This window comes from Anopheles gambiae, chromosome 3 (genome assembly GCF_943734735.2).
Source record: "Anopheles gambiae chromosome 3, idAnoGambNW_F1_1, whole genome shotgun sequence".
NCBI classification, from domain to species: Eukaryota; Metazoa; Arthropoda; class Insecta; order Diptera; family Culicidae; genus Anopheles; species Anopheles gambiae.
Genome location: NC_064602.1, coordinates 84,510,030 through 84,536,997, shown reverse-complemented (window position 1 = coordinate 84,536,997; position 26,968 = coordinate 84,510,030). Strand labels below are relative to the sequence as shown.

Genomic DNA, 26,968 nt, shown 5'->3' with positions numbered 1-26,968 from the left:
ATAGGCATGTCCGCTGAAACGGTTAGAACTATTTATTATAAATAAAAATGCTTAATTTTATGCTCCCCAACACCAGAACTTTTATTTCAATTACTACACTTCCGATCAAGCCAAGCACCGACACCAGAATCTCCTTCATCTTTTTACCGCCATCGCCCGTTGGCTCCTTCGATCGTCAACCTTGTCCTCTCTCCATTCTCACGATGATCTTTCTCTCACCTCCTCTCCTATTTCACGGTTCGTGTACTTTAGCCGCCTGTACGGATACGGCCGCCGTTATCAGCTGTCATCGACGGTCTCGTACGACGGTATCGTAGCGGCCAAGGTCGCTACATGTCATTACACTTTTTTTTTTTTTAACGAAGCTTTAGCAAGAAAATTCCGACGTGGATTGTTTTTTTCATGCATATCGATATTGCCGAACTTTGCCCTTTTTTTTTCGCATCCGGCAAACCTTCCTCGTGCTTTCAATAGACGTGTGCTGGTGCTGGTGTACCTCGCTAAATAAGTATATCTATTTAATTTGATAATGCTTCGGTTTTGTGTAATTGCTTTCTCTCTTATTTGATAGGGTATATTGTTCTGACCGCTCGTTATAAATTGAATGCTGCTAACCGTGAGTCGAACACATGCTGGGGGAGCTATTTGCATATTAGTTCGATGCCTCATCATTCAATTGCGCCGCTCAATCTACAGCTCAACCTCACCAGCTCAACCTCTATCATAAAATTCGTCTTCATCGGTGCCGTCATGTGTGAAGACGAAAGCAACTCGTAACATTGTTGGTGTTACATTTGGCGTTGTGCCGACCTCCCTGAACCCGTGTTTCTATTGTTCCGCTCGCTGCTGTTCCATGTGTGTATAGTGTACCGTATACAATTTTGCTGATGTGTGCGTGTGTGTAGGCTAAAAGTGTCGCGTAAAAGTTATGAGGTGCTAGTTCTTCTAGTTTTTTTTTTTTTTTTTTTTTTTTTTTTTTTTTTTTTTTTTTTTTTTTTTTTTTAATAATCCTTATTCCTAATTTACAACTTTTTCCATAGATTTATATAAAAACCGTATAATTGCTAAAGTTCTGCGCGATTTCATAATTCGATTCTTCTTTTAATGCATTATTATACTTGTGTTTATATATATCTATTCACAATTAAATCTTTCATATCCTATTTACCTATCCTAATCCTAATCCTACTACTAATCCTAATTACCTAACTATCTATATCCTATGTATGATAACTCCTATCTATCTGGCTATCTATATCCCATACTTCCGTTATTCCCTATCTCTAAATCTATGCCTAATCTATTGACGTATTGGTATATTGGTATCAACCTTATTCATTTTTTTTCATTATTATTTTTTTTTTTTTAATCATAAAACTTTTTAAGCCTATTGTTGTGAATTTTTTCCAACTTTTTTCCATTTCTTACCACGCAAGTTTGATTGCTGGGTATCTCCACTACTTCATATGGCCCTCTCCAAATGCCTTGTAGTTTTTGCCCTACACCTGTTTGGTTATTCCTCACCAAAACCATTTCTCCCCACATGGGCTGCCATTCATTTGTACTTTGGTCATACTTTGCTTTCCTCTTTGTTTTTGAATTAATTAAATTTTCTCTAGCAATAGCGTGTATTTCCCTTAGTTTTGTTCTTAACTCCTCACAAAAATCCGTATATGACTTTTTACGATCTGTTTTATGGAATATTGATGTTGGCAATCTAGCTTTCTTACCGAATACCAATTCGTAAGGCGTAAACCCAGTAGAGGAGTTTACACTAGTATTGTACTCCATCGCAAAATATGGCAATACTCTGTCCCACGTCTGATAATTTTTTCCCACAAATTGTCTCAGATAAATTTTTAGCTCTCTGTTTGCTCTCTCTACTACGTTCGCTTGTGGATGGTATGCCGAAGTATTAATTTTTTTAATTTTCAATAACCTACAAGTGTCTTTCATGACTTGGCTCATGAAGTTTGTGCCCTGATCTGTTACTAGTTCGGATGGGGTACCTACAAGACAGATTACCCCTTCAACAAACGCTTTTGCAACCGTTGTTGCCTCTTGGTTTTCTAAGGGAATAACTATAAGATATCTTGTAAGATCATCTTGAATGACAAGCCCATACTTGTTACCCCCCTCTGATTCTGGTAGGACAACGATATCCATATATAATTTTTCAAATGCGTATTTCGAGGTAGTGGTAATCTGCATAGGGATTTTGTTAAATTTTCCTATCTTATTGAGTTGACATGACTTGCAACATCTGACATACCCTTCAATGTCACTATCCATTCCTCTCCAAAAGAACAACTCCTTGATTCTTTTTTTCATTCTTCTTACCCCTACATGTCCTCCTAATGGGGCATCGTGAAATTCTTGAAGCACGGTATTGACTTCGCTTCTTTCAATTTCAATCCTGTCTAGATCTGAGCTGTAATTTTTAAATTTGGTTTTAACTGTTTGTTTAATCTTATCTAGTTGTTCTTTTCTCTGCATTTCCTTGCCATTTAGATCCCCATCCCAATGTATTTTTAACAAATTTCCCCAGTGATCTTCTTGTTCGTCTTTCACAACATCATCTTGTACATTATTCTCTTTTTTGTTATTTAGTGACTCTAATATTTGTTTACTTTGTTGACGTGTAACTACGGCTACTGTCTTGTTTGCTTGTTTTTCTTGTATTTCGTTCCGATTAAGTTCTGGTAGCCTTGATAAAAAATCAGCGACTACATTTTCCTTTCCCTTTTTGTAGCGAATTTCGCATTCCACCCCTTGGAGTCGTAATCTTAACCTTGATAGTATCGGAGAGTTTTCTTTGAGCCTCCAAATCGATACTAACGGTCGATGATCAGAATAAACTAGGAATTTTTGCCCATAAATGTAATGTTTAAAATATTCAACGGCCCATACAATAGCCAAAAGTTCCTTTTCAATAGGATGGTACCGTTTTTCCGCTCCTACAAGGGATTTACTAGCGTATGCAATTGGTCTGTCTACCGTTGTTTCATTGGATAATACTGCCCCAAGAGCATAATCACTAGCATCGGTTGTAATGACAAAGGTATCTTTATAATTTGGTCGTACCAGCAAAGGCTCTAAAACTAGAAATTGTTTTAATTTTTCAAATGCCTTTTCACAGTGCTCATCCCAAACGAAATTTTTATTTTTCTTCAGTAGCTCGTGTAATGGTTTCCTGATTTCAGACACGTTAGGGATAAATTTACCATAAAAGTTAATTGTTCCCAAAAACGATCGTAATTCTTTTATACTTTTTGGTGTTGGCATATCCAATATAACTTTCACATTTCCTTGTGTTGGCTTAATTCCTTGTTCATTTATAGTATGGCCCAAATAATTAATTTCTGTATGAAGAAGTTTGCATTTTGATGGTTCAATTTTAAGATTGTATTGCATTAGCGCTTTAAGAACTTTAATTAAATTAAAATTATGCTCCTCTGCCGTTTCGCCAAACACCACAATATCATCTAGATAGACAAACGCTTTGACAGGCTGAATTGAGTATAGGACTGTGTTCATTAGTTTTTGGAATGTTGATGGGCTATTTTTAAGACCCATTGGCATTCGTAAAAATTCATAGTGTCCCTTAGACGTTGAAAATGCAGTCTTTGCAGCGTCTTTGCGTGCTATGGGAATTTGAAAAAAACCCGATTTCAAATCAATTGTTGAAAACAATTTACTGTTTCCAATATTGTCCATAATATCATCTATCCTCGGAATAGGGTATATAAATGGTTTTGTTATTAAATTTAACGCACGAAAGTCAACAACAATACGATATTTTCGTGCCCCTTCACTATCAGATTTCTTTGGTATGCACATCACGGGTGCATTCCATGGGCTTTTGCTTGGGGTTATAATTTTTTGTTTCAGCATTTCCTCTACATGCTCTTCCATGATATTATTTAATAATGCAGGGAATCTGTACTGCCTTTTGTAAATGGGGACGTTAGAGCTTGTTTCAATTTCATGCGTTGCCGCTTGGGTATATGTAAGTTTATCTCCCGGCAAGTAAAATATATCCTTATACTCAATGAGAATTTTTTTCATATCCGTTGCCATTGAACTATCCAAATGATCGATATTGATTTGTTTCATTAATTCCCCAAATCGTTCTAAGCCCACCAATGGAGTGCTTTTGCTTGTTTCAATTAAATCACAATCTGTAAGTTGCTTCTCAATATTTGGGAGAAGTTCAAAATTATCTTGTGGTATAGTATTATTATCATCGATAACAGTATTTGTATTCTGTTCCCATTTTTTTTCTGTTTCCTCTATTTTTTCACCTGATGGTTTCTTTAAATTTATTGTTCGAAAGTTTTCCCCAACATTAACAGTATATTTTATTAAAAATTCTGCCCCAATTATTCCAGGAACACCAAGTGTTCTTATAACATAAAATTTTGTTCTATACAACGATTTCCCAACGTATAAATTTATAAAAATTGAACCCACAGTGTCGGATAATGTTCCGTTAAAACTTGAAAACGTTACTTTATCCTGATAATCTATTGTAGAACACCCAAGCTCTTTTGCTAATTCCCAACTCAATGCATTCGAACATGCTCCCGAATCAATTAGATAATTAATCTTTTTTTTCTTTTCACTCTCTGATAAAATTTGAACCATCAGTTTACCTTCCTTAGTGAATGCTATATCTAGTGATTCATAATTGTGTATGTATTCACTATTTGTTATCGGATCCCTTTCGATTGTGTGTGCTTCTTCTGCCCTAAGGCAGAACAAATCAGTTTTAACGATGGGAACACTAGAATTTTTATTTAGACCGACTAGTGTTCCGTGTTGTAGTTTTTTTGATTTGTACTGTTATGTGATTGGGCTGGATTATATGTATTTCTAAAATGGTTGTATTGAGAAGGCCCTTGTGGATGATTGTTTTGTGTTGGAGTATATTGTGAATAATTGTTTTGTGTTGGAATATGTTGTGCACCATAGCTTCTATACGGCGTTGGAAATCTTTTTGGCCGTGAAAAATTGTTGGTGTTGTTAGTAATGTTAGGATTGTATGTAGTGCTGTTATGTTGTGGTAGCCCAAAATGATTCGGGTCTGACATTTGAGTGCTGTTAATATAATTATCGCAGCGTGTTCTACTATTATTCCGAAAATCTACATACTGCTGGTTTCTAGTAATACCGCGATTTTGGACATGTGGGCTGGATGAGCTTCCGTTATCAACACTATTGTGGATTGAATTGGTGAAAAGAGCATTGTTTATGGTGTCGTTTGTTTCGGAAATCATTGTACGATTTAATCGTTCTTCTATTTTTCGGATGTGTTCTATTTGAACTACCTCTTCCTGGAGATATTCTAACAGTTCATTAAAATGTAAATGTTTGTTTGTTCTCGCGAGTGTTTGCAATTCTGGCTTCCTTAAACCGGCCAAAAAGTGAATTTTTAAATTTTTCATCGCGTATGAATCTTCCGTGTTATTTATGTCATTATTGATGATTTGCTCTTTTAGTGTTAACACCCTTTCTTTGTATTCCGAGAAAGGTTCATTGACCCCTTGATGAAGCGTCTCAACTTGTTGAAAAATGGCTTCGATGTCAAATTTTTCTCCAAATTGTCTAATCAATTTCATCTTCACCTTTTCCCACGTATCGTCCAAAATACGATTAAAAAAACCAGCTGCTTTTCCTTTTAACTTAAACATAACTGTGCGAATCAAATCCTCTTCAGCCTCTCCCTCCGGAATCTGATTTGCAAAATATTCAATCTGATACAAAAAACCATCCAGATCTCTTGCATCTCCGTTAAATTCAGGAATGCAAAGCATTGCCTGTTTAATGGGAAACTCGTAAGCCATGCTATTATGCGATCCGTTTATTGCTCTATCAAGTTCCGCGCTTTGATTAAGAAGCTCTGCTTTAAGTATTTGAAGGCGTTCTTTGAAGCTATAATTTTTAGTTAAACACGCTTCACTAATTGTTGTTGAATTTAAATGATTTGCAGTCTGGGTGATACGAATATTTGTTATATTTTCGGTGTTAATTTGAACAGTTCTGTTCCTAAGAGACAGAACTTTGTTGTTCATTACCTTATATGTTATATGTACGAAAAAATATGTGACTATGATTAATAAAAAAAATTCACTAAATAAAGGTTTTTTTTTGACACTATAACTTTTTCAAAATATTTTAATAACTATGCACTTTACTATTAGGCCACTAAATATATGTATATTAAAATTAATTCACTAGCTATAATTACCACTATGACGCTGCGTTTTCCCTGCACCACTTATCACTAAAATATTTACCGTTACCAAATTACCCGGGTTAAGAACACCAGCCAGAAATGACTTTATATGCGCTAAATTTTGCGCTTTACCGCTGTCACCAGATGAAACGGTTAGAACTATTTATTATAAATAAAAATGCTTAATTTTATGCTCCCCAACACCAGAACTTTTATTTCAATTACTACACTTCCGATCAAGCCAAGCACCGACACCAGAATCTCCTTCATCTTTTTACCGCCATCGCCCGTTGGCTCCTTCGATCGTCAACCTTGTCCTCTCTCCATTCTCACGATGATCTTTCTCTCACCTCCTCTCCTATTTCACGGTTCGTGTACTTTAGCCGCCTGTACGGATACGGCCGCCGTTATCAGCTGTCATCGACGGTCTCGTACGACGGTATCGTAGCGGCCAAGGTCGCTACACCGCGTAGGACGTTACGCCAAATAGAAGATGTTTAGTGCCACTTCAAACCTATTCTACTAAATCAAATGTACAGTTAAGGACTTACTAGCCTTAAGGTACTGAAGAGTTTTCATAAAATACGAAGCAATAATTTGGAACAAATAGCTCACAAGTTATCAAGTTCCTCTTTCTTTGAGGAGTTATTAAAGAGATTTTATGGTAGTCACTGGCAATTTGTTAAGAACCATCGCAAGCCAAAGTTGAAAGTCATATGCTTTTGAAAGCTGAATTTAAAAAAGCACCACAATCAACTAATTTTTGTTGTGCTCTCCGAGAAACACTGTTCCTGGTGTGAGGCGGAAGTTTCGGAGATTTTCTTAATTTGTCAGTACTTGGCAAACTTTCCTGAACTTTGCACATTTTTAAGCATGTTTTTTATGACAAAACTTCAGCTATGCCAGTGGTAGAATCCCTACCAGTAATGAAATCATTCGCTAAAACCACCATTAGTCAATAAAAACTACACCCATATAAGATATGTTTTGACTATAATCACCGAAAACTGACATCGAAATACGAGGACTTTACCGCGTGACTGTAACCCAATACCAACCAAACTAGATTCCCAGCAAAATCCAACTACTATTACTTAATGTGCCTGGTTAGTGCGAATAATTAAATAATGCTTCACCTCACACTACTGCCACACGACCGTGTACTTTGGATTACGGCACAAGTGGATCCAGATTGCAAGAGGATGGGTATACAAATTCGCAGACAGGATATATCGCCTCACTGGTGGATGCGTTTGTTTGACCGGTTCCCGGAGATATGATGGGCTTGGTAGTATAAAACCAAGAGCCTCTTTTGTCTACTTGCTCCAAGTCTGCAACCGTTCGTAGCCCTTCTGTGCGCGCGCGTTTGTGTGTGTGCTCTGAAATCTCTAAATGAAGCATGAAATGCCAGTCATTATCGTGTCATCATAAATCTCACTCAGAATTCCACACCTCTGACAATCTCTGCTCTACTCCAATAGCCACCGACGTGTGTGTGTCGGTGTGTGTGGTACTTCTTCTGGCGGAAAGTCGTCAGCAGCGCGTCGACAGCACTGTCTGGGGCGTGTTACTGCCGGAGCGAAAAGCCGCCCCGTACCAGATGGGAAATCGAGTGAGTGATAATGGAGCGCTTTTCCCAAGCACCCAAACTCAAGAGTTGCAGAGAGTTTAATCTTTGCAATCATTCAAAAATATCCATCCCATCCATCCGGAATGCCGTCGTCGTCGTGGTGGTGCTTCCAGCTTGACAGCTGCCCGAGCCTCCGCCACATCCTAGACGAACTCTTATCGTCGACACACTTAACCTCACCCGCTTCTGGCTTGTCCGTCCGATCCCGGGTGAATCAGTGCACTGATGAACGCATTTAGTACACACATTCAGCAGCAGCAGCACGACTCCGGGAATCAGTATGCAAATAAACGACCCCAGCATTGCTGATGGTGGTGGAATGAACTAAGTGGGTGAACGACTTCCCCGTCTCTGTGGCTGTGGCAAAAACGGCACTGTGCAAACACACGCACCGGGGAAAGGGAAGCGAACGTTTAAATGCAAACTTGGCAAAACTCTGCAAATGCCAGGGAACTGGGAAGCTGGCTGTGTGTGTGTGTGTTCCCTCGGGAAACGCATACACCTACGCAAGTCGTGCTCCTTTTCCCTGCCCAGAAGATGCTGCTGCTGGGCTTCTGGGATGCGCTGATGCTGCTACGCCGCTTCATGCCGGCTGTCCGTTTGATTACACACCACCCGGGCGTGCCCGTTTGGGCGTGTTACATGCAATTCCCGGAACATTGGACGTAGTCGACTCCACGGAAGCATTCGCTCATTCACGCTCGCTCTCACTCACACGCTCACTCCTGCTGCTCTAATCGAGTGGCGGACGGAGTAGTGATTTAAACTTCCACTACATGACATCCTACACGCTTTACGCTACATTAACTCGGGCGGAAAAGCCAAACCCTCGAGGCTTGTCAGAGCGGTCCTGTTTGTATTGATGCGTGCTCTAGCGGGGGAAAGTAGAAAGCTCCTTTCGAGTAGTGGATGATGCGCATCTAGGTGCACAACTGCAGCTACTACTGCGCTAGGTTACCGCGTGGGATGAGAAGAAGCCGCCAGTAATTTATGACGATCATGTCCTTTTGGTTTCCGGGATGGTGGACTGATGGAGCAGCAGCAGAGGGGTGAGTTTTTTTCACCCACTCTTTCTCGCTCTGTTTTTGCAAAACGATTTGCATGTGAATGATAGGGAAATAGAGCGTACTCGTGGGAAAAGTGGGATATTGGATGCAATTATAACTGGAACATTGTGGACGAGTACATGGTGCTACAGTAAATCGTCCTTGTGCAGGCTCTTTTGGGGTATCAATTGCACTCGCGTTTGTTGTCTAACAACATTGGCAAATGTCTTAAAATTTTGAATTTATGTTGGAATTGGTTTCCTACATCATTTAAATTAAGAATTTAACAATTTTGTTACAAAAAACATGCTAAAATGTTCTCCTTCTTTCAATTCAACCTATTCGTATTCCCAGCATGAAGGGGCCTCGCAGAAGAGGACCTCCTCTATGGGAATGTTGTGCAATATGGACATTCTAAGACTAGACACAACTATTTTTACATAGTCCTTTGCTTGTACTATTTTTCTATTAATAAAAATCAATACAAAACTAGTGATGGGTAATCCGGAGCGGAGTCATGGATAAACTCCGACTCAGGTGCGCAAAATAAGAATCCGACTCCGCATCATAACCGGATTCGACTCCGGATCAGTCCTGATCACAGTCCGGATCAGTTCGGATCAGTCCCGATCAGTCTGGATGGGGTCTGAATGAGTCTGAACGACTCCGGTAGTGTCCGGGCGAGTAGTTTAGGTTGACGTTGCAATTGTTATTTCCCAAAATGGCTGTCCCTTATCGTTCAGAATATTCTTGATTGGTTCGTTCACTTTCAAGTAAGGCATCCAATATGTACGATACAGTATAACCCTCTTTTCTTGTACAGTAGAGTGCCGTTTCTCTGGGTACCTTTTATCCTGCTGTTCGTATATCCGTGCTGTTGAGAAATGACAGTTCAATAAAAAATGACACTGCGTACTAAGGAGGATATTTGAAATAACGATTAGAGCATATTGTCATAACAAAAAAAAACTATTATTCATGGCACATTTCAAATGTTCTCATTGAAAAACATGAAGTTCATAAAAACTGGCTAAGGTTTACCAAAATATTATATAAATTTAAAAAAAAATCAGGAGTTTGTACAATATTTCCTTCGTATAATATATATGTATGTATTCCTTTGTATAATATATAATATATCCTTCGACTCATTATCCGTGTAATTCGAGTATCCGGGAAAGGACCAGTTCCGATGAGCCCGGATAATCGATGCTCCACTGTACTTTCTGCGTAATTCTCATTACATTCAGTCAAAATTGAAATAGCCTTACTGTTTTTGCGCTCTAAACTACTCGCCCGGGATCGATCAGACTCGTTCGGATGCTTCCAGACCCATACGGACTGATCCGGACTGTTCCGGATTCGGAGTCGATTAGTGCGGAGTTTTTCCCGTGCCGTCCCTCCTAGTCCGATTTCGATGGGTACCGGAGTCGCATCGATCAGACTTCGGGAAAAAATAGTATTTACCCAAGACTTCTAAACACAGCATTAATATCCAAAAGTTGTTATTTTCAATGTCATTGAAAGTCACTAAAATGGGACAATATGGTTGTTTCTTTTCCTTTTTATTCGGTTAACTGTTCTGCAAAGGTCCGCAAAATGTTCCGAAAAGGTCAGTTCAAAATTAATATTTATTTGACACGTTACAATCGATAAAATAGGATGTTTTGGAGCTGTGTCCTTCATTGACTTGCACAATGAATTCATTAAGGGGACAAATACAATACCATAGTCCCATTTATCCAAAGAAGTTACTCAATTTACCACAAGCATTACTGCCCGCAGATAATTTAAAATTGAAAATGTACTCTTTAAAACTTCCATACACTCTAGCAATATGAATCAAACCCTTTTTAGTTAGTAGTCTAAATAACATATTTTTGAATCCTAAATCTTAATGTATATTCTTCTTGCTTGATATTTAATAGTGAATTACTTACACGATGTTGATATTACACTCTCATGAATACGTTTTGGGTAGTAAAGACTATCATCCCTGTTTAATAATACTAAAGTAAAGAGTGCCCATTTTGCCCCGTGCTCCCCCACATCGATCGGATTAAATAATGAAGGTTACTGAGTCTAACATAAAAACCCCGAAATGATCCTAGTTGGCAGATGCCCCTTGCCCTTGCCTGATCCTCCTGGTAAGCCTTCGTCCGGTTTATTCGGTGGGAATTCTACATTTAACGCATCCTTTTCTAAGCTACTTTTAGGAAGTCCTCGGCCCACACACACCCTTTCTTTCTCTTTCTCTCTCGCTCCGTTTGGTGACAATGATGATTGGTGATGAGTGAAAAACGGAATAATGAGTTATACACATACATATGCACACTCCACAAACACACAAGGACACAAGCAAAGTCACAGCGCACCGATCGGAATCGGAAGGCGGCCTCTGCCTGAAGCTGAAACAGAATCAGATTACGGACACGCTTCGTCCCTTACACCATACACGGTTACGGTTCGTTTAGTTCCAACCTCCTTTAAGGTCCTCTGCTGCAACCCTCTGTCTGTAGAAGAATTTACATAATGAGCAGTTCTTGGGAAAGAAACGCTACGGAACAGTGCAGAGTAGAGCCTGATCACCTTACTGCCAGCGAGATGCTGGAGGGATAGGCAAAGCATGGTGGCGTCCGGTGGCGCTGTAGCCACTCTGTAGGGGGTTGGGCTTTGGTGTAAAGTGTAACGTGATTTATGCCAAAGTATGCCATTGCTTAAAAGGATGACCTATAGAGCGGGTATTCATTCAGCCACCCTCGGTGGTGTGTGTTCCCATTGTGACAATGATAAATTCTTTCTTTCTGCTTTTTTGGTTGGGAAATTACACATTGGAGCAACATTAGCTGACTAACTTATAGTCGAAGCATTTTAGCATTTCAGTTGAAAGTCTAATGAAAAGGTGTTCTATTTCTTTTAGGTCGATCGTATCCAACAAATTGCCTCCCATTGCAGAATGTCCTTAAACTTTCCGTACAGCTTACCGGAACTTCAACGTGTGCGCCAGACATTCACAAAATAATGTTTCGCAGCAATGCATTGGAATTACTTTTAATTGCTTTTTTGAAAACATTGCAAGCTTATTCCAGATAAATCTGCAATCACCGGCTACGAAACAATTGAGTACACCGTTTCGAACAGCTACCAGTACACAATTAGCTACAATTAAAGAGCACTTGCATTGCGGAAATGTGTATGCTTTGTGTGAATTATTTGCTAGAACTGTTGTTCGCATAATAAGGCGAAAAGAAATAACCGTTTCCTATGAAAAACCAATTACCAATCGTATAGAGCATCAAATTGGATTGGTTTTAAGCGCATATTCAAGTTGAAAGGATTTCCATTACTTAAACGCTACACTGTAATTGGTCTTTTTAATGACTGTGTCATATTTCTCCCGATTGAGACTATTGCTGCGAGAACAAAGCGAGAGAACTTCAAGGGAAAATGGCTAGTTAATTAACACCCTGAATCCCTGTAACCACACAACCATATTTAAAACATATTTAATTATACGTTTTTTCTCGCTGTAAAATAATTACATGTTGGTTTGTTTTTCACTGAAATAACGCAGTCTAATTGCCTATTTCTTCATATCCCCAATAATTCCTGCACAATTACAATTGCAAGACCTTTATTTGTATTACAGCTATCCTTGCAACGAGGTGCGTGGTACAGTCGTCAACTCGCACGACTAAACAAGCCCTCAATGCACGACTAATAAATGCGCCCATCATGAGTTTAAGCCCCGATATGGAATTGAGGATAGCTAAAGATGTTTCGCCAAATAAAGAAGATCCTAGCTACGAGAGGAAACGTCGTACTACGGAATGAGAATCAAACCTCGGCAAGTAAAATTGTAGATTATTCGTTTTTCATGAACGACAATCGTGAGATATAAATGATTATTTTACCATTTTTCAGCTTCAAATAGTTGACTGGAACCTGGGGATGGATGAACATACTAGGGACAATCGGAATGGGTTTCTTTTAATTTTTCTATTTTTCAAAGATAAATGTCATATGTTACGTTGCACTTTTGATTGTTCTTAAAACAACAGACATTCCGAAGTATGTTTAAGCCAACAAGCATGAGTTAATCATTTAATGTGCAGGGCTTTTTCAAGCCAATCTCCAACATGCACAGCATTATTTACCGCTTGCAATGATGTTTGTGAATAGCAATGAGCAGCTGTCAAATGGTGTATTTGCTTCGAAATGAAATTTCGGTTTTAACAGATAATTTTAAACACATCACAGAGAACTGTCAAACATAATCCAGCTTGAGTCGTGTTGAAAAACATGCTGAAGAAATTTAAAGTTATTGTGCAAATGCAAATGCAAATGAAATATCAGATTGATGAGGATTAACATGCTGCACGCGGTGAATAACAATATCTACAATATTCGAAAGTAACTTGGAAAACCATGTAAAATTTCAATTCTTCTACAAGATTTTTAACAGTTCATAAAGAACTGTCAAACTCAGTCTAGATTGTGATGTGTTGAAAATCATGCGAAAGAACTGACAAATGTTTGTGATGCAAATACAACATTTGACATCTGTTGAAAAACATCTCGCAAGCGATGAATAATGCTGTGCACATTGGAGATTGACTCGGAAAACCCAAGTAAAAATATAGTAAAATAGATACATACAAGGGTTTCCAAATCTCTTTTGAATGTGTGCATAATTATTCACCGCCTCCAAGATGTTTTTCAACAGCTGTCAGATGGTGCATTTGCTACATAATAAAATTTCTGTTTCAACAAATAATTTTCAACACATCACAAAGAACTGTCAAACTCAATCCAGCCTAAGACGTGTTGAAAATCATGCTGAAGAAATTTATGATGATGGAAATGAAATATTAGATTCATGTGGATTAACATGTTGCAAGCGGTGAATAACAATGTTTACATTAGTAACTGACCTGGAAAACGCTGTAATTATAAGATATTTATTTAAAAAAGAGACACTAAGTACAACACAAAACAAACGAAAATAACTTGGACACCGGTGGATTTTTGTTGTTGTTCAATTTTTTAATTCATTACCGACCTAAAACATGTTTTCTCTTGGTAGATTTAATAATTTCATGTATCATGGAATTCATTTTCACTACAGCTCAGTAAGTATACGATGGATCACTCCTCTGAAAAGCAAACTTGTGGCCCTAATCACCTTCTACATTGTACCCATTCTTTGTACCCAACTCTGTTCCACCAACATCAGTTGTAATTAATTTAGGTATAAAAAAATGAGAAGAATTTCCCTTTACAGTGAATTCTTTTTCAAATTAGTGATTGAAACCCTTCACTCTTCTAATATGTAAGTAAAATAATACTAATTCTACTAACCTGTAGTAGCACCTTCAAATCGAACCAAAAACCAAATTGCGCGCCTACCTTGCCTTGCCCTTAGTGGTCCTCCATGTAAATCACAGCATCATCCAGCGAAATCATTCCGTCCTCGGTCAGCGCATCGATACCGCTCGGTCCACCATCCCGCAGCGCCATATCGTACAGCAGCAATCCCCCGTCGGCCCCATGCTCAGCCGGCACCGCTGCTGCTGCACCACCGGACTTCGCCTCCTCCCCGCCTTCCTTAACCTTCTTCTCGTGCACCGAGACCACGTGGCGGGAAAGGTTCGATGGATCGGCAAACGATTTCCCACAGTGCTTGCAACTGTACGGCTTCTCCTGCGTGTGCGTTCGCACGTGCTTCTTCAGCGCCCACCGCTCCACGAACGAGCGTGGACAATCATCGCAAGCGAACGGTTTCTCGTTGCGGTGCCGGCGCAGATGCGTGTTGTAGTTTTCCCGCACCACGAACGTCTTCTCGCACATGTCACACTCGTACGGGCGCACATTTTCGTGCCGCTTGACGTGCGCCCGGTGCTGCGAGCTCGTCCCGAACCGGGCCTCACACACGCCACACTGGTACGGTTTGTCGCCCGAGTGGACCCGCTGGTGCTCCTTCAGGTTGCCGCGCTGGGAGAAGCGCTTCGAGCAGTGCTCGCACTCGAACGGCTTGACACCGTTGTGCCAATCGAGATGCTTGTCGTAGCCGGACTTGTACGCGAACTGCTGGTCGCAGATCGTGCACCGGTACCGCTTGGTGCCCTCGTGCGACCGGGCGTGCTTGGTGAGGGTGGAGCGCGTTTTGAACGCCGCCTCGCACACCGTGCACCGGTGCAGCCGGTCCTGCACGTGCGTTTGCCGGTGCCGGTGCAGCAGATTCTTCTCGCGGAACGCTTTCCCACACTCGATGCACACGAACGAGTGGTTTTCGTGCGCGTGGACCGATCCCTCGTGCTGCAGGACGCTGTTCAACCCGGCGAACGTATTATCACAACTATCGCACGCGTACATATTATCGCCGCCCTGCGCTGGTACTTCGCTTTGGTGTTCGCTAGCCGCCGCTTCCTTCGCTGCAGTTTCGCCCCTTCGCTTACTGCCGGCCGCTTCGTCCGGCAGCTGCAAACCCTCCACCATGCCCTTGCCGATGTGCAGCGTTTGCTGCTGGTGGACGAGCAGCTTCCCGTTCGAGCCGAACTTGAGCAAGCAGACGGAGCATTCGAACAGGATGGTGTGCGTTTTCCGGTGCTTCAGGTAGCGCGGTTCGCGGGCAAAGCTTTCGCTGCAAATGTCGCACACAAACTTGGCGCTGATCTTTTTCTTCCCCGTAGCGTCCTCCACCAGCACGAGGTTGCCGATGTCCGTTTTGCTGTGGTTGTGGTGCACGAAACCGATCACCTGGCCCCGGACACTGCTGCTTTCACCCGTCACTTCCGACTTGACGATCCAATCTTTCGCTTCGGTTCGGTCTCGCTCGTCACCGGTTTCGCCGGTGACCAGCGGCTGTGATTTAGATGCTACGGTTACGCTTTCCACCTGCTCGGGCGCAGGCGGTTCTTCCGGCAGCATAGGTACGGGCGGCTTTGGGGCCGTTTCAAGTGGTTTGAACAAATCTTCCAGCTCGAACAGTTCCAGCGGCACGAGCAGGCCCTCCTTATCCGTCATGCCCGGCTTCTCGAACAGCTCGTTCCACTTCTCCGGATCCATTATATCGCACAGCTGACTGACGTCGTCGGTTCGCATGCTCATCGCGCGCGTCGCCGCTACCGATTGTTCCTCCTTCGCCCTCATCGACTCGATCGTTCGCTGTCCCTTCTGGATCATCTCGAAGAACTGTGCCGTCGATTCGAGCTGAATGTGACACCCGGGACAGATCCAGCGCGGTAAAACGCCGTCATTGTGGACCTGCGGCAGAGTGGCAGATTTGATTTGCGTGTTTTGTTCGCCCACTACTAGCACGGTTAGCACTTACCTTCACCGGCAGGTACTGGTTAATCAGCTTGCTCACTTCACACTCATCGTTCGCGTCACAGTCGCGAAACAGCGGGCGTCCATTGTCGTTCTTTTCACCGCACAACCGGCACACTTTGGAGTCGTAAAGCGTAGTTTTTGGCTCCAGATTTGCGTCCAGAGTGGACATCTTTGCCTGCTGCCAGCAAGTTCGTTTGTTTACATTCGTGCGAATTGTACGATTTGTGCCCGGTCGACAAAGTCGATATAGCTGTCAAAATTAGCGCCGGTTGAATCATGCAATATAAACGCAACGTGATGGTACACCCAGCTAACAAAATCAAACTAATTTAATTGATACGTTATCGGGCGTCTCGTGCGTCTGCCAGACAGGGCGGTGGCAACGCTTTTTCGCATGCGATTTTATCGGACGGCCTGTCTAATTTTTATATGGGATTTGACAGATAACGTCGGACGACGAAATCGCACGTCCGACGTTATCTGTAAAATTCCATATGAATCTCGTCCGATAAAATCGCATCCGATGAGCGTTGCCACCGCCCACAGAACGAAAAACCACCATAACAAAAAAGTTAAACAACCGAAAAGTAACGGTTGTTTTTATAAACAAACAAAAAGTGAGTTTTGTTATTCTTAATTTTGTAGAGAATAACAGAAATATTTAAGTGAAAATAACCAAATTTCTTAAGCAGCCAAGATAAACAGCAGTAGATAAACAGCATTAAAGTTCCAGGTGGTCCTTCTCAATAGCGCCTAACGCCAGGACTCCACACAGCATAACACGGAGAGCAACATAACAACTGACAGCTGCCAAACGCTTCAGAAAACGCTTCTTTGCTGGTAACATGTTTTGAATATTCTTAGTTGGCCGCTCATTGCTCGTAGAAAAGGTACCAACCTACTGCGATGACCGACAGGTTATGAAACACTTCACCTCCTTCCGCAAGCGTTTATTGAAGCGTTTGGAAGCTGTCAGTTGTTATGTTGCGCTCCGTGTTATGCTCTGTGGAGTCCTGACGTAAGCCGCTTCCTTACGCAAGGGTGCTGGGGGGTATTTTATTTGTATTTTATTTTCAAGCAAGGTGTCGTAATGGAAAAAATAACCTGAAACTTTGATGCTGTTTAATTACTGCAAAAGATGAATTCGGGCAGCGATCTTTAGCTTGCCAAAATGAGCTGCTTAAGCAAATTTTGCAATTCGGGCTGCTGCGTGGTAATTAAATGAGTCTCGAAAGCATGTATAGGCCGGCATGTCTTACGCCTCTTACGGCATGTCTTACGGACTTTGCGCAAAATAGAAGAAGAAGAAGAAGAATAAGAAGAAGAAGAAGAAGAAGAAGAAGAAGAAGAAGAAGAAGAAGAAGAAGAAGAAGAAGAAGAAGAAGAAGAAGAAGAAGAAGAAGAAGAAGAAGAAGACCCACTGTTCTGGCCATACGACCATTTTATAATATTTTTGCTGTGAAAGTAAAAAAGGTATATAGGCCATGATTGAACCTGGGCGAAACACATTCTCGGTTGCCATTATAAAATATTTTCTTGGTTGCCAAACCCTTGGTTGCTAGATTGTTGCTGAAATGATTAGCTGACACATGTAACAGAAAATCTCATTTTTTCCTTTAATTACCCAAATAACCAAATCGTCCTTAACCCACTGTAAAACCACTTCAAACCCACGTGGGTTTGTGGTGGTCGATTCAGTCGTTAACCCACGAAATTTTAGAACAATCGGAGCTGCCAGTTCCGATCCGATGTATTTATCTTGCCCACCCTTAACCCACCTTTTCCAAAAATGCTTTGAGGAAAAGTTTGGTCAAGGGTTGGCTAAGGTCAATATGCTGAACAGGATTTTAACTCTTCGATTGATTAAATTCATTCACTTACATCACTGCACTTAAACTTCCGCAATATTATTAGTCTATAAACTATGCACTGACCAGCGAAATGGAAGAGTTCGATCGCAAGTAAACAAACACACATATACACATATTACACATGAATGTTTTTCAACAAACCAACTTAAACACACACGTCTAATTGCTTCCTTTGCACAATTAAATAACATTTTATTACAGGTGAAACATGTTGAGCAAATAAATTGCCCGTGCATAAAAAACTAACTTCAACAACATTGAAGTGGCTGCTTCTGTGGCCGTGTGGCTTAACCCACCAAACTGATAGTTTTTTAGCTTTGTTTAATGAAACTGGATTTTTAGTACAGGAAATTGGTGGCGTTTTCGGTATCATGGTTATTTGGGTATTGTTTGTATCAAATTGATGAATTAAATGAACATTTATTTTCTAATTTTTTTTTAATTTAAATATTAAATCTCCATAGTTTGAAATCAGTTCCTTATCGCAATAAACGTTATTTTGTATTTGCTAACGGTGCCGGATAAGAAGCAGCTGTCAAACACTTCCCAACCAAAAGCGCTGCATGGGTATCGAACGAACGCGAAAAGTTGAACTGTCATCGTGACCCAAGAGGAAATTGTTACTTGGGGCGCCAGAGCAGCAAAACGCTAGCAAAATTTACGTAGAGAGTGGAAAAGGATTAAAACTTGTGAGTTTGGCCAGCTTGTTCGTGTCCAGTTTCGTGTCCCGTCGAGAATACCTGCGCACGGTGCGAATCGTGAATCCGTGGCTCGAAAGCTATTGCCAGCAACTAGCAAAAAGAAAAGGTTATCTACTTTCACCCTCGGCACACCGGGAAAGTAAAGCGCAGCACAGCGCCCGCAAAAGAAAGCAATAGCAAAATGGTAAGAAGTGTGTTATCGACTTTTGTTTTCTGCTAGCCGAATCGATAGAGAAGAAAAAAACATGCTCTCAATCCCGGACGAGTTTCAACAATTAAATTAACCCGCTCCCGCTTCGTAATGTATCGTTCCAGTCGTTCGCGGAAAGATTAACCACCCTGATGGCCCGCCCCGGCCAGGACAATGTGCCGCGGGACGATGTGCCGTGGCATCTGAAGTACGGTGGACGGGCGGCGGGAATCGTCGGTGGATTCTGTGAGTAGATTTATCGATCGGTTAAACCGAAAGGTGGAAACGACCACGACGACGACGGGGGGCTCGGTGTACCCACCATTTAGGGAGAGTGTTTTATGGCCTTTTTTTGCTTTGCTTATTGCCCAGTTATGAATTAGCCCAAGCGAGAAAACGAAAACTCGCGAAAGCCGTGAAGCAAAAGACAATTTGATTAGCTTTCCGGGAGAGAGGACGGATTTGACGGATGAATCAGCTTCACTGATAAGAGATAGCGCACTGTGGAGGGGAAGACAGAAGAAACAGGAAAACAGGGCAGCTAATTTTAGGGGTTTTTTTAAATAGATTTTTTTAGCTTTTTTTCTTATTCTTTGCATTAATTAGCGTCCGCGAAATATGCGCGCGTGTGTGTATGTGTGTGTGCGTGTAATCCGAGAGAAGAAACTGAAGCCCTCGAAGTGATAATGCATGGAGTGTGAAAATCAAGCGAACGAATTAAATCCCGTTCCGGACCAACCGCGATTTTATGTGACCACCGTTCCTGCCACTTCTCCGTTGTGTGCAAAAACTATGGATTACTTTCCTATACGTGTCTCTCCCTTTCCCTCCCTCTTCGCGCCGTGTTTTGGCATTGCGAGTGGAGTTTTCACTTGTTTCTGGTGGAAAATCTAGCCACCCATAAAAAAGCTAGTGAGAAGAAAGTGAACGCGCGTGTCTAGCGAGGCGAAGAGAATTCCTCCGTATACGCGCTACACCCCTCCGCGGTGGAGTACAACCGAGAGCAGCAAAAGATGTGATGTGTGTTGGTGCGGAGAGCCTTTCAATAAGTGTGTGTGTGTGTGCGCGCATTCGTGTCACTGTGTGTGGAGAGGTTTACTTTTGGGGGCGCGGGCGAAAAGCTACCCCTCTCTTACGTGAATACACGCTGTATCGAAGTGTATGTATGTGTGTGTGTGTGTATGTGTGGGGTGTGTTATCCTTTTTTTTGTTAGTTCGCAACATCATGGCTGGTTGGCAATATCGCCTTTCCTCCTACCAGTGCTAATAGGAAGGACTTTATCATCTCAACCCGCCTGAAGGTTATTATGTAATTGATACAAACACTACGGCAAGGGGACAGGACACAACATGGGTGGGGTGGAGAAAATAGTACAGCTTGAGAGGGAGAACAGGATGCTGTGCTCGATGGGCTGGAGAGCGCGCGAATGCAGTTTTTTATACATCCTTACAACAGCCAATCGTTGCAATTCAAATTGCAACAGAATCCAAGCAACAGGATACGCACAGTACGTCACAAAGTTGAGGCACACAGCACAATTATTTATTACCCATACAAACATGCGTACATACGAATTGCAGCAAAAATGATTGTTTATTGATAACGGTTTAATCCGGCTATTCGATGCAAATATTAATATTAATTTTGTACTAATGTGTACCACCGTGTGCAGACAAATATTGTGGACTGTATTTACATTCTGAAGGGCGTTTACTGTGTTGTGAACTGAAAACATCATCCGCAAAGCCGTATGCTGCCACTGATAAGAGGAAAAAACAGATATCCGGAATAGTCACGCTACAGTTAAGCAAATGGGGTCGTGTGCTATTGAACTCACTCGCTTTAAAATCCATACATTACTGTTAAAACGCATTATTTATTATTATTATTATTATTATTATTATTATTATTATTATTATTATTATTATTAATTGAACGGACACAGTGGACTAATTGAAAATTAATAAAAAAAAGCAATGTTTTTGCATGTTACAAAACCACTTTCTGATCGATCCTCTCACCCCCTTACTTTTAGTTGCCATCCTGTTCGGGCTGTACAACTGCATCGGCATACTGCTCGGTGACGTTGGGTGCCTGGTCGGTGGCATCCTGCAGATACTGGCCGGGTTCGTGGTGCTGGCGATAGAGGCACCGTGTTGCTTTATCTTCATCGACTATGTGCAGCAGGCGGCAGAGAAGGCCGACCAGCGGCCGTACTGGAACCGGGCCGCGCTCTACTGCATGTAAGTACGGCTAGGAAGCAATGCTTTTCTTTTATTGATGTACGCTTTTTTTTGGTTTCAAATTTTAGTATCTCCATCCCGCCGGTGATCCTGTGCCTGGGCTTGGGCAGCCTGTTCGGCTGTGGGCTTATATTCGTTACCGGCATGCTGTACGGTATGATGGCACTCGGCAAAAAGTACGTATATGATGAAACAGTTATAACACGAAAATGAACCGGGTGTTGTAAATATTTCAATTAAATTAAGCGGGTACAACATGCAAGATCTCGATTTTCATCAAATATTCGATTTGAAGGGCTTTTATAAAGTTGAGGAAATTACAAAACTAATTTAATTACAAATTTACAGACGAATTACTAATCACCTGAATTTACTTACTGATATGCATCTCCTCTTTTTACCTTTCAATAACATTCGCGGACGCTACTACTACCACTTCTACTACTACTACTACTTCTACCACCCAAAAAATAACACTTGCTTCTACCTAAACTTGTGTGAAACACAACCTTAACATCATCATCATCATCATCATCATCATCTTAAAATCATCATATAATACCACCGGTACCGATGGATCAATCGTGCAGAGGATCGCGCGAGGATATGGCAGCGATGGCTTCCCCGAACGCGATGTCCCCGGTGCAGGGCGTCCCGTCAACGGACCAACACTCCACCCTGATGGAGGACCCCGATGTATGGCGTCCAACATAAATCGTTCACTAAATATCAAACCCTCCAAAACCAAAAAACAACCTACCATAAACCCATTAAGCTTCTTAACAATTTTCGCTGCTCCTTCATCATGCAAAAGCAAAAACAAGCATTTAAAAATACAAAAAACACACACACCAACACACAAACGTTTTGCTCACGGGATAGCAAATCGGAAACACGGCTAGTTGTGTCCAGTAGCCCACTTTCACCCCATTTGCTCTCCCTGTATCGCTCGAATACTGAATACCTCCTTCGACGCCATAAAAAGAAAAAAAGAAATCCTCTCCGATTCCCATCGCTGTCATCGCCGTAGTCGTACGTAGGCAGAAGGCAAATCCTTTTCTTCCTGCAACTAAGAACCAAACGAGTCAGTAAATGAAAATAAAACGCTAGAACAAACAGACAACAACAAAGATAAGAGAACTAAGCTAAAACACACACACACGTACGAGCTCAATCATGTAGAAGGGCGAACACACACACACACAGGGCTAGCTTGTAGGGAAAAGGGGTGTTTCGATAGCTAAAGTTGAGAGTTAATTCTTAATTATTAAAGTTATCGTTTAAGTGCGTACGTGTGCATAAGTTTCGTTTAATGTCAATCAATGCCGGACACAGTTGGTCAGCAATTAACAAACGTATTAATAACACGCACAGAACGAGGGATAAGAGTAATAGAGCAATGGCCGAACGTTCATAGTAGATAATTAAATGGTTTGGTTAGATTAGCTATTTGCCGTCTAGATGATAATCATTGAATTGCTCGAAGCGATTGCACCAAAATGGAAACGATCCGGTAGTAGCGGAAGTAGGGGCTCACGCGGCATTGTTCCAGAGAAGCATTTAGCATTTGGCTTTAAGTACCACTTTGTTCCAATCGTTTTGACGTGCGTTAGAGCTGCGCTGTGGTCTTGTGTGTAGTGATGAAGTGCAGTTTGATGAAATGTCTGCTCTCTCTTCCCGCGTTCAACATAGTTTATTTTAATGGTGATAGTAGAAATTGAAGGTGCAAAAAAAAAACAAATTTACGTGAACTAGAGAATCGTAATTCCATATCGTTTCTCACATCTCTGTTACTCGAAACATCCCCAACGCATGAACAAAAAAACACACACGAAACCCCACTACTTGTCTTGTCTAATCTCCCCTGAACACAATACTTGTCCAGCACTGGCCGAAAAGGATGTGTGGTTGTTGGTAGTTGGCGTTCGGCTAAATGCGCCATATGTTGATAATCGGAGAAAACCATATAGAGAATATCGTTTACCATATTACAATAACCAAGATGCGGTTCAGCGCAAGGTAACACAGAAGTACCAGCGGGCGATGTTAAGCAAACCCGTTCACTCCGAGATACCGTGACATACACTTAAACACTGAAAGAGTTCCACTGCGCGTTAGTGGTGCTTGTTGTTGGCATGTGAATCAATCATAACCAGTTGTCCATAAAAAAAGAAGCATAAACCCACCAAAAAAAAGAAGAAGAAGCAAACAATGCAAGTGACGGAGGGGGAGAGAACAGGAGAAAAGGATATTAATTAAGGCGAAACTAACTACACAAAACACTGCAACATTGGTTTAGTGTGTGTTAAAGAGTGTGTTGAATAAATGAGATCATACATACATACACACTCACACACATCACGCAACCCTCAGACACATTCACACACACACACACTTACCCAGTGGTAAGGACTCGTGCTTTGTAGGAGTAGTTCAGGGCAACACACACGTTATAAGGACAATGCAAATTAGGATGGATGGACGGTTCAATTAAATAGCAAAGGGACGAGCGAGGGAGCGATTGTGTGGTAACAATCTGCTCCAGTACCCTTCAGCATGATCTCAAACAACCTCCCTTGCCCAACGGTCGGTCGTATGGGGCGCGTGATTCCCAACCGCATCTCCACTCACTAGAACGAACGTGTGTGTGTGAATGAAGGAATTAAGCAATACATTATATCGAATATACTACACGAAGAAGGGAGGACTATTTTTGTAAAGTTAAACGAACTACTGCGAAGACGCTTGGAACTTCATTCATGCTGTATGGTGCTTACTTTTAATATGTGTGTTTCTGTTGTTTATTTTTTCATTTTATTGTATGGCTCGTTTTAAAGGCACGCGATTATTGGTTTACAATCACTTTTAGTTAAGCATTCACGTACATCCTTTCCATTGCTCATGATACAGGATTGTCCAGGAGTTCTCATAGCTGTGAGACACTTTTTTGACTCTTTCTTATTTGAAATGAACTTAATGTAATGGGAATTGGACTCTATGGCACGCTTGTTTGACAAATCCAATAGGAATAGGGTGCCATAGAGTCCGGTTCCCCCAATATGAAGTTCACTTCGAATAAGAAAGAGTTAAGGAAGTGTCCGACAACTATGACAACTAACCGTGGAAAACCCTGTAACATAGATTTGTGCTCACTGCTTTTTAAACCATTCCAACTACCAACCTGTCGTTGGTTTCTTTTTATTTTCTCTCCTTTGTGTGCTTCTCTAATTGCATATCTATTAGTATTATTTGGTATAATTTCATACTTTCGTTTGCATCAATTTGATTTTCGTTTCGTTTTTTTCTTTCTTCCTTTTCCCTCTTCTCGTTTTCGTTACCGTTTTTGTTTACATCGCCATCATCTAAAGAGCGTCGTTAGAGGACATGCGAGCAGCGGCAACAACGTCGGCGGGAGCCAGCTCGTCCGCTGAGCAGGGCAACGGTATGTCGTCAGTCGATGTCATCGGTGGCGGTGGTGGTAGCACCACGACCAAGCAGAACTCCACGCTAGTGTATAATGTCCAACCGATCTCTTACAGCGCACCGCCCCCGTACGATAGTGTAGCTTAAAACATGTGCGGTAAAAAATGAGCCACCCATCAGCACGCATGCAGGCATTGTAGGAAAACGCGAGGAATGGGGCACGGCGCGAGCGCCACTTTTATCTCAAGTGGATATGGAGGGGTAGGAGGTAGTGTCTGTGCGTGCGTACGTTTGCTACCCAACTTATAGCAGGACTGCGAGACTGAGGAATGGGGCTGTTTCAGTGAGCATAGCATTGTAGGGGCTCTATGTACACATCCCTCTTCGAACCGCTTCTTTCGATGCTGCTACGGAGCGTGGAGTAGTTTAATTGTGTAAGACCACGTACATACTACTGCTCAGCTCTGTCTCCTAGCTTGTTTTGGTTTTGGTTATAGATTTCGGTGGAAAACAACATCAGTCGTACAGTGTGTTAATTGTACCGAGAGAACATAAAGTAAATACCATTTGCTTTACTACACCTAATAGTCAACAAATTCTACAAACGACCGCTTGCTTTCAATTTGCCTATTTTTTGCGTTATTTTTAACCCTTGATATGAGCGTACGATAGAAAGGAATAATTTCAAATGGAATTAAACACAAAATAGGTAAACCAAGAAGGTGAGACGGTTTTTAGTTGGACCTTTTTTAAAACGCAACTCACATGCCAGAGCATGGAGAAATTTTCTTTTGTTTATCCTGTCTTTCTATTTCATTCTGTGCCTATTTTCCTCCCGTCTTACAAACGTCCAAAGCAATTGTTTGTTCACTGTGAACAAACACAAACATACACACTTGTGCCGTTTGGCTACAGAGTTTGTACACATGCATCGCGGCATGGGGAATAATATTTATGAGATCTAAGTTATCGAAATGCTCTGCAAATGTTTCATATATTAGAAAATGTGATAATTTTAGTCCCTACTCTAATCACAAGCAATTGCTACGTTGATGAAAACAAAACGAATAATCCACTGGTTCTGTTTGAGATGCACGCAGACAGAAGTACACATTCCAGAGCTACCTTTCGAGCTGCGTGGGGCTTGTGTGTTAGAACAATTTTGCTGTATTCGAGTTAATAATAATTGCCTAGCTTTGACGGGAAGCAGCTTTTCGAAGGGCCTAAAGGGAAGCTGGTTAAGCGAATGGTGGACGGACGGAGCATTCAGGCGCATCTGCTACCCATTGTTCCGGATGGCAGGTGCAAATAGAACGTAAGTTACATATCCCGGAAGCCTACGTTTGTTAGTGCTTCACGCTTTCTTTCGTGTCTGTGGTTCCACCGGTTGGTCCCGTTTCGCTTAGTGCCGGAATGCCCTCGAACTATGGCACTAAATTGAAATTATTCTTACTAAACAGCAGGTGTGAGAAGAACACAACATTGAAAACATCATTGGGCAAGTGTTGTTTTGAATTTTGTTTGCATGGAGGAAGCGCACCGTTGGAAAGGCTTAATAAAAGAGAGATAGAGAGTTAAAATAGTTAAATAGCATAAATTATCCTGACACATGAGGAGATGAGTGACACGGCTTGCAAACAAGGTGGGAGCGAAAATCAATAAAGCTTCTGCATCATTTGTTTAGCAAAGAAAAAAGACACGAAAACCTGCGTTGCGAACCTACGTACCGACCGACGGCGGGGGGAGAGAAGTTAATACAAAAGTCCTCCATTGCGCATGTAGATAAGCATGCATTATGTAAAGAATACCATATTTACATAAACTATATATACATATACATATATCGTGTACGATACAAGAACGATAGAGAAGCGCGCATAGAGAACTAATGAAAAAAAAAACAGCAACAGACAACAACAAGAACAACAAAAAACACACACACACACACATCGTTGAAGAAGAAAGAATAGAAAACTAGACAAAACAGAATCATAAAAATAAAGAAATGAATTAAAGAAAAAATGGTAGAAAAATAAGAAATATCGAACCACATAAACACGAGTGCAGAAAATAAAGGAACAAGAATATTACCGTTACCAACCTTTGGTCCGTGTTTGTCATCGGTTGCATGTGCCTGATGTTTGAAAAGAAAATAATTAAGTGACCATTATGCCTATAGGCTTGTGTTGGGTTTCATGAATCGTTCACTGAGATTCATTCATATGTGATGAGTGTTTCGAATCTCAAAGATACATGAATCTAAAAAAACTCATGAATCTGAAATAAAGATTCA

General features: G+C 41.3%; 2 protein-coding genes across 6 annotated transcripts; one reads left to right on the top strand and one right to left on the bottom strand.

Annotated features, from left to right (window-relative positions):
• Positions 1-13,939: 13,939 nt before the first annotated feature.
• On the bottom strand, positions 13,940-16,493 carry LOC133393934 (zinc finger protein ZFP2-like). The gene is made up of 2 exons (XM_061661168.1): positions 16,248-16,493; positions 13,940-16,180 (listed from the first exon to the last, which is right to left on the bottom strand). The coding sequence occupies exons 1-2, from the start codon at positions 16,413-16,415 to the stop codon at positions 14,336-14,338; spliced, it is 2,013 nt and encodes a 670-aa protein (XP_061517152.1). The 5' UTR covers positions 16,416-16,493; the 3' UTR covers positions 13,940-14,335.
• A 2,193-nt stretch (positions 16,494-18,686) lies between these two features.
• On the top strand, positions 18,687-26,771 carry LOC1271213 (calcium channel flower). 5 transcript variants are annotated; one of them, XM_061661171.1, is made up of 7 exons: positions 18,730-19,002; positions 19,134-19,254; positions 21,045-21,252; positions 21,321-21,428; positions 21,843-21,948; positions 24,621-24,694; positions 24,792-24,893. In XM_061661171.1, the coding sequence occupies exons 1-6, from the start codon at positions 19,000-19,002 to the stop codon at positions 24,681-24,683; spliced, it is 609 nt and encodes a 202-aa protein (XP_061517155.1). In that variant the 5' UTR covers positions 18,730-18,999; the 3' UTR covers positions 24,684-24,694; positions 24,792-24,893. The 5 variants fall into 5 exon arrangements, 4 of the variants coding, with proteins under 4 accessions (XP_061517153.1, XP_061517156.1, XP_061517155.1 ...); XM_061661172.1 differs by lacking the exon at positions 21,843-21,948 and having other exon boundaries at positions 18,713-19,002; positions 24,792-26,771; XR_009766511.1 differs by having other exon boundaries at positions 18,729-19,002; positions 21,845-24,694; positions 24,792-26,771.
• Positions 26,772-26,968: the final 197 nt, after the last annotated feature.

What these genes read in the sequence shown, in the direction of transcription:
- LOC133393934 (XM_061661168.1), bottom strand. Translation starts at nt 16,415, where the DNA reads ATGTCCACTCTGGACGCAAATCTGGAGCCAAAAACTACGCTTTACGAC. An exon ending in ACCAGTACCTGCCGGTGAAG is followed by an intron (nt 16,181 to 16,247) that starts GTAAGTGCTAAC and finishes ACTCTGCCGCAG; the next exon opens with GTCCACAATGACGGCGTTTT.
- LOC1271213 (XM_061661169.1), top strand. An exon ending in GGGAATCGTCGGTGGATTCT is followed by an intron (nt 19,255 to 21,044) that starts GTGAGTAGATTT and finishes CCTTACTTTTAG; the next exon opens with TTGCCATCCTGTTCGGGCTG. An exon ending in ATGATGGCACTCGGCAAAAA is followed by an intron (nt 21,429 to 24,620) that starts GTACGTATATGA and finishes CATCATCTAAAG; the next exon opens with AGCGTCGTTAGAGGACATGC.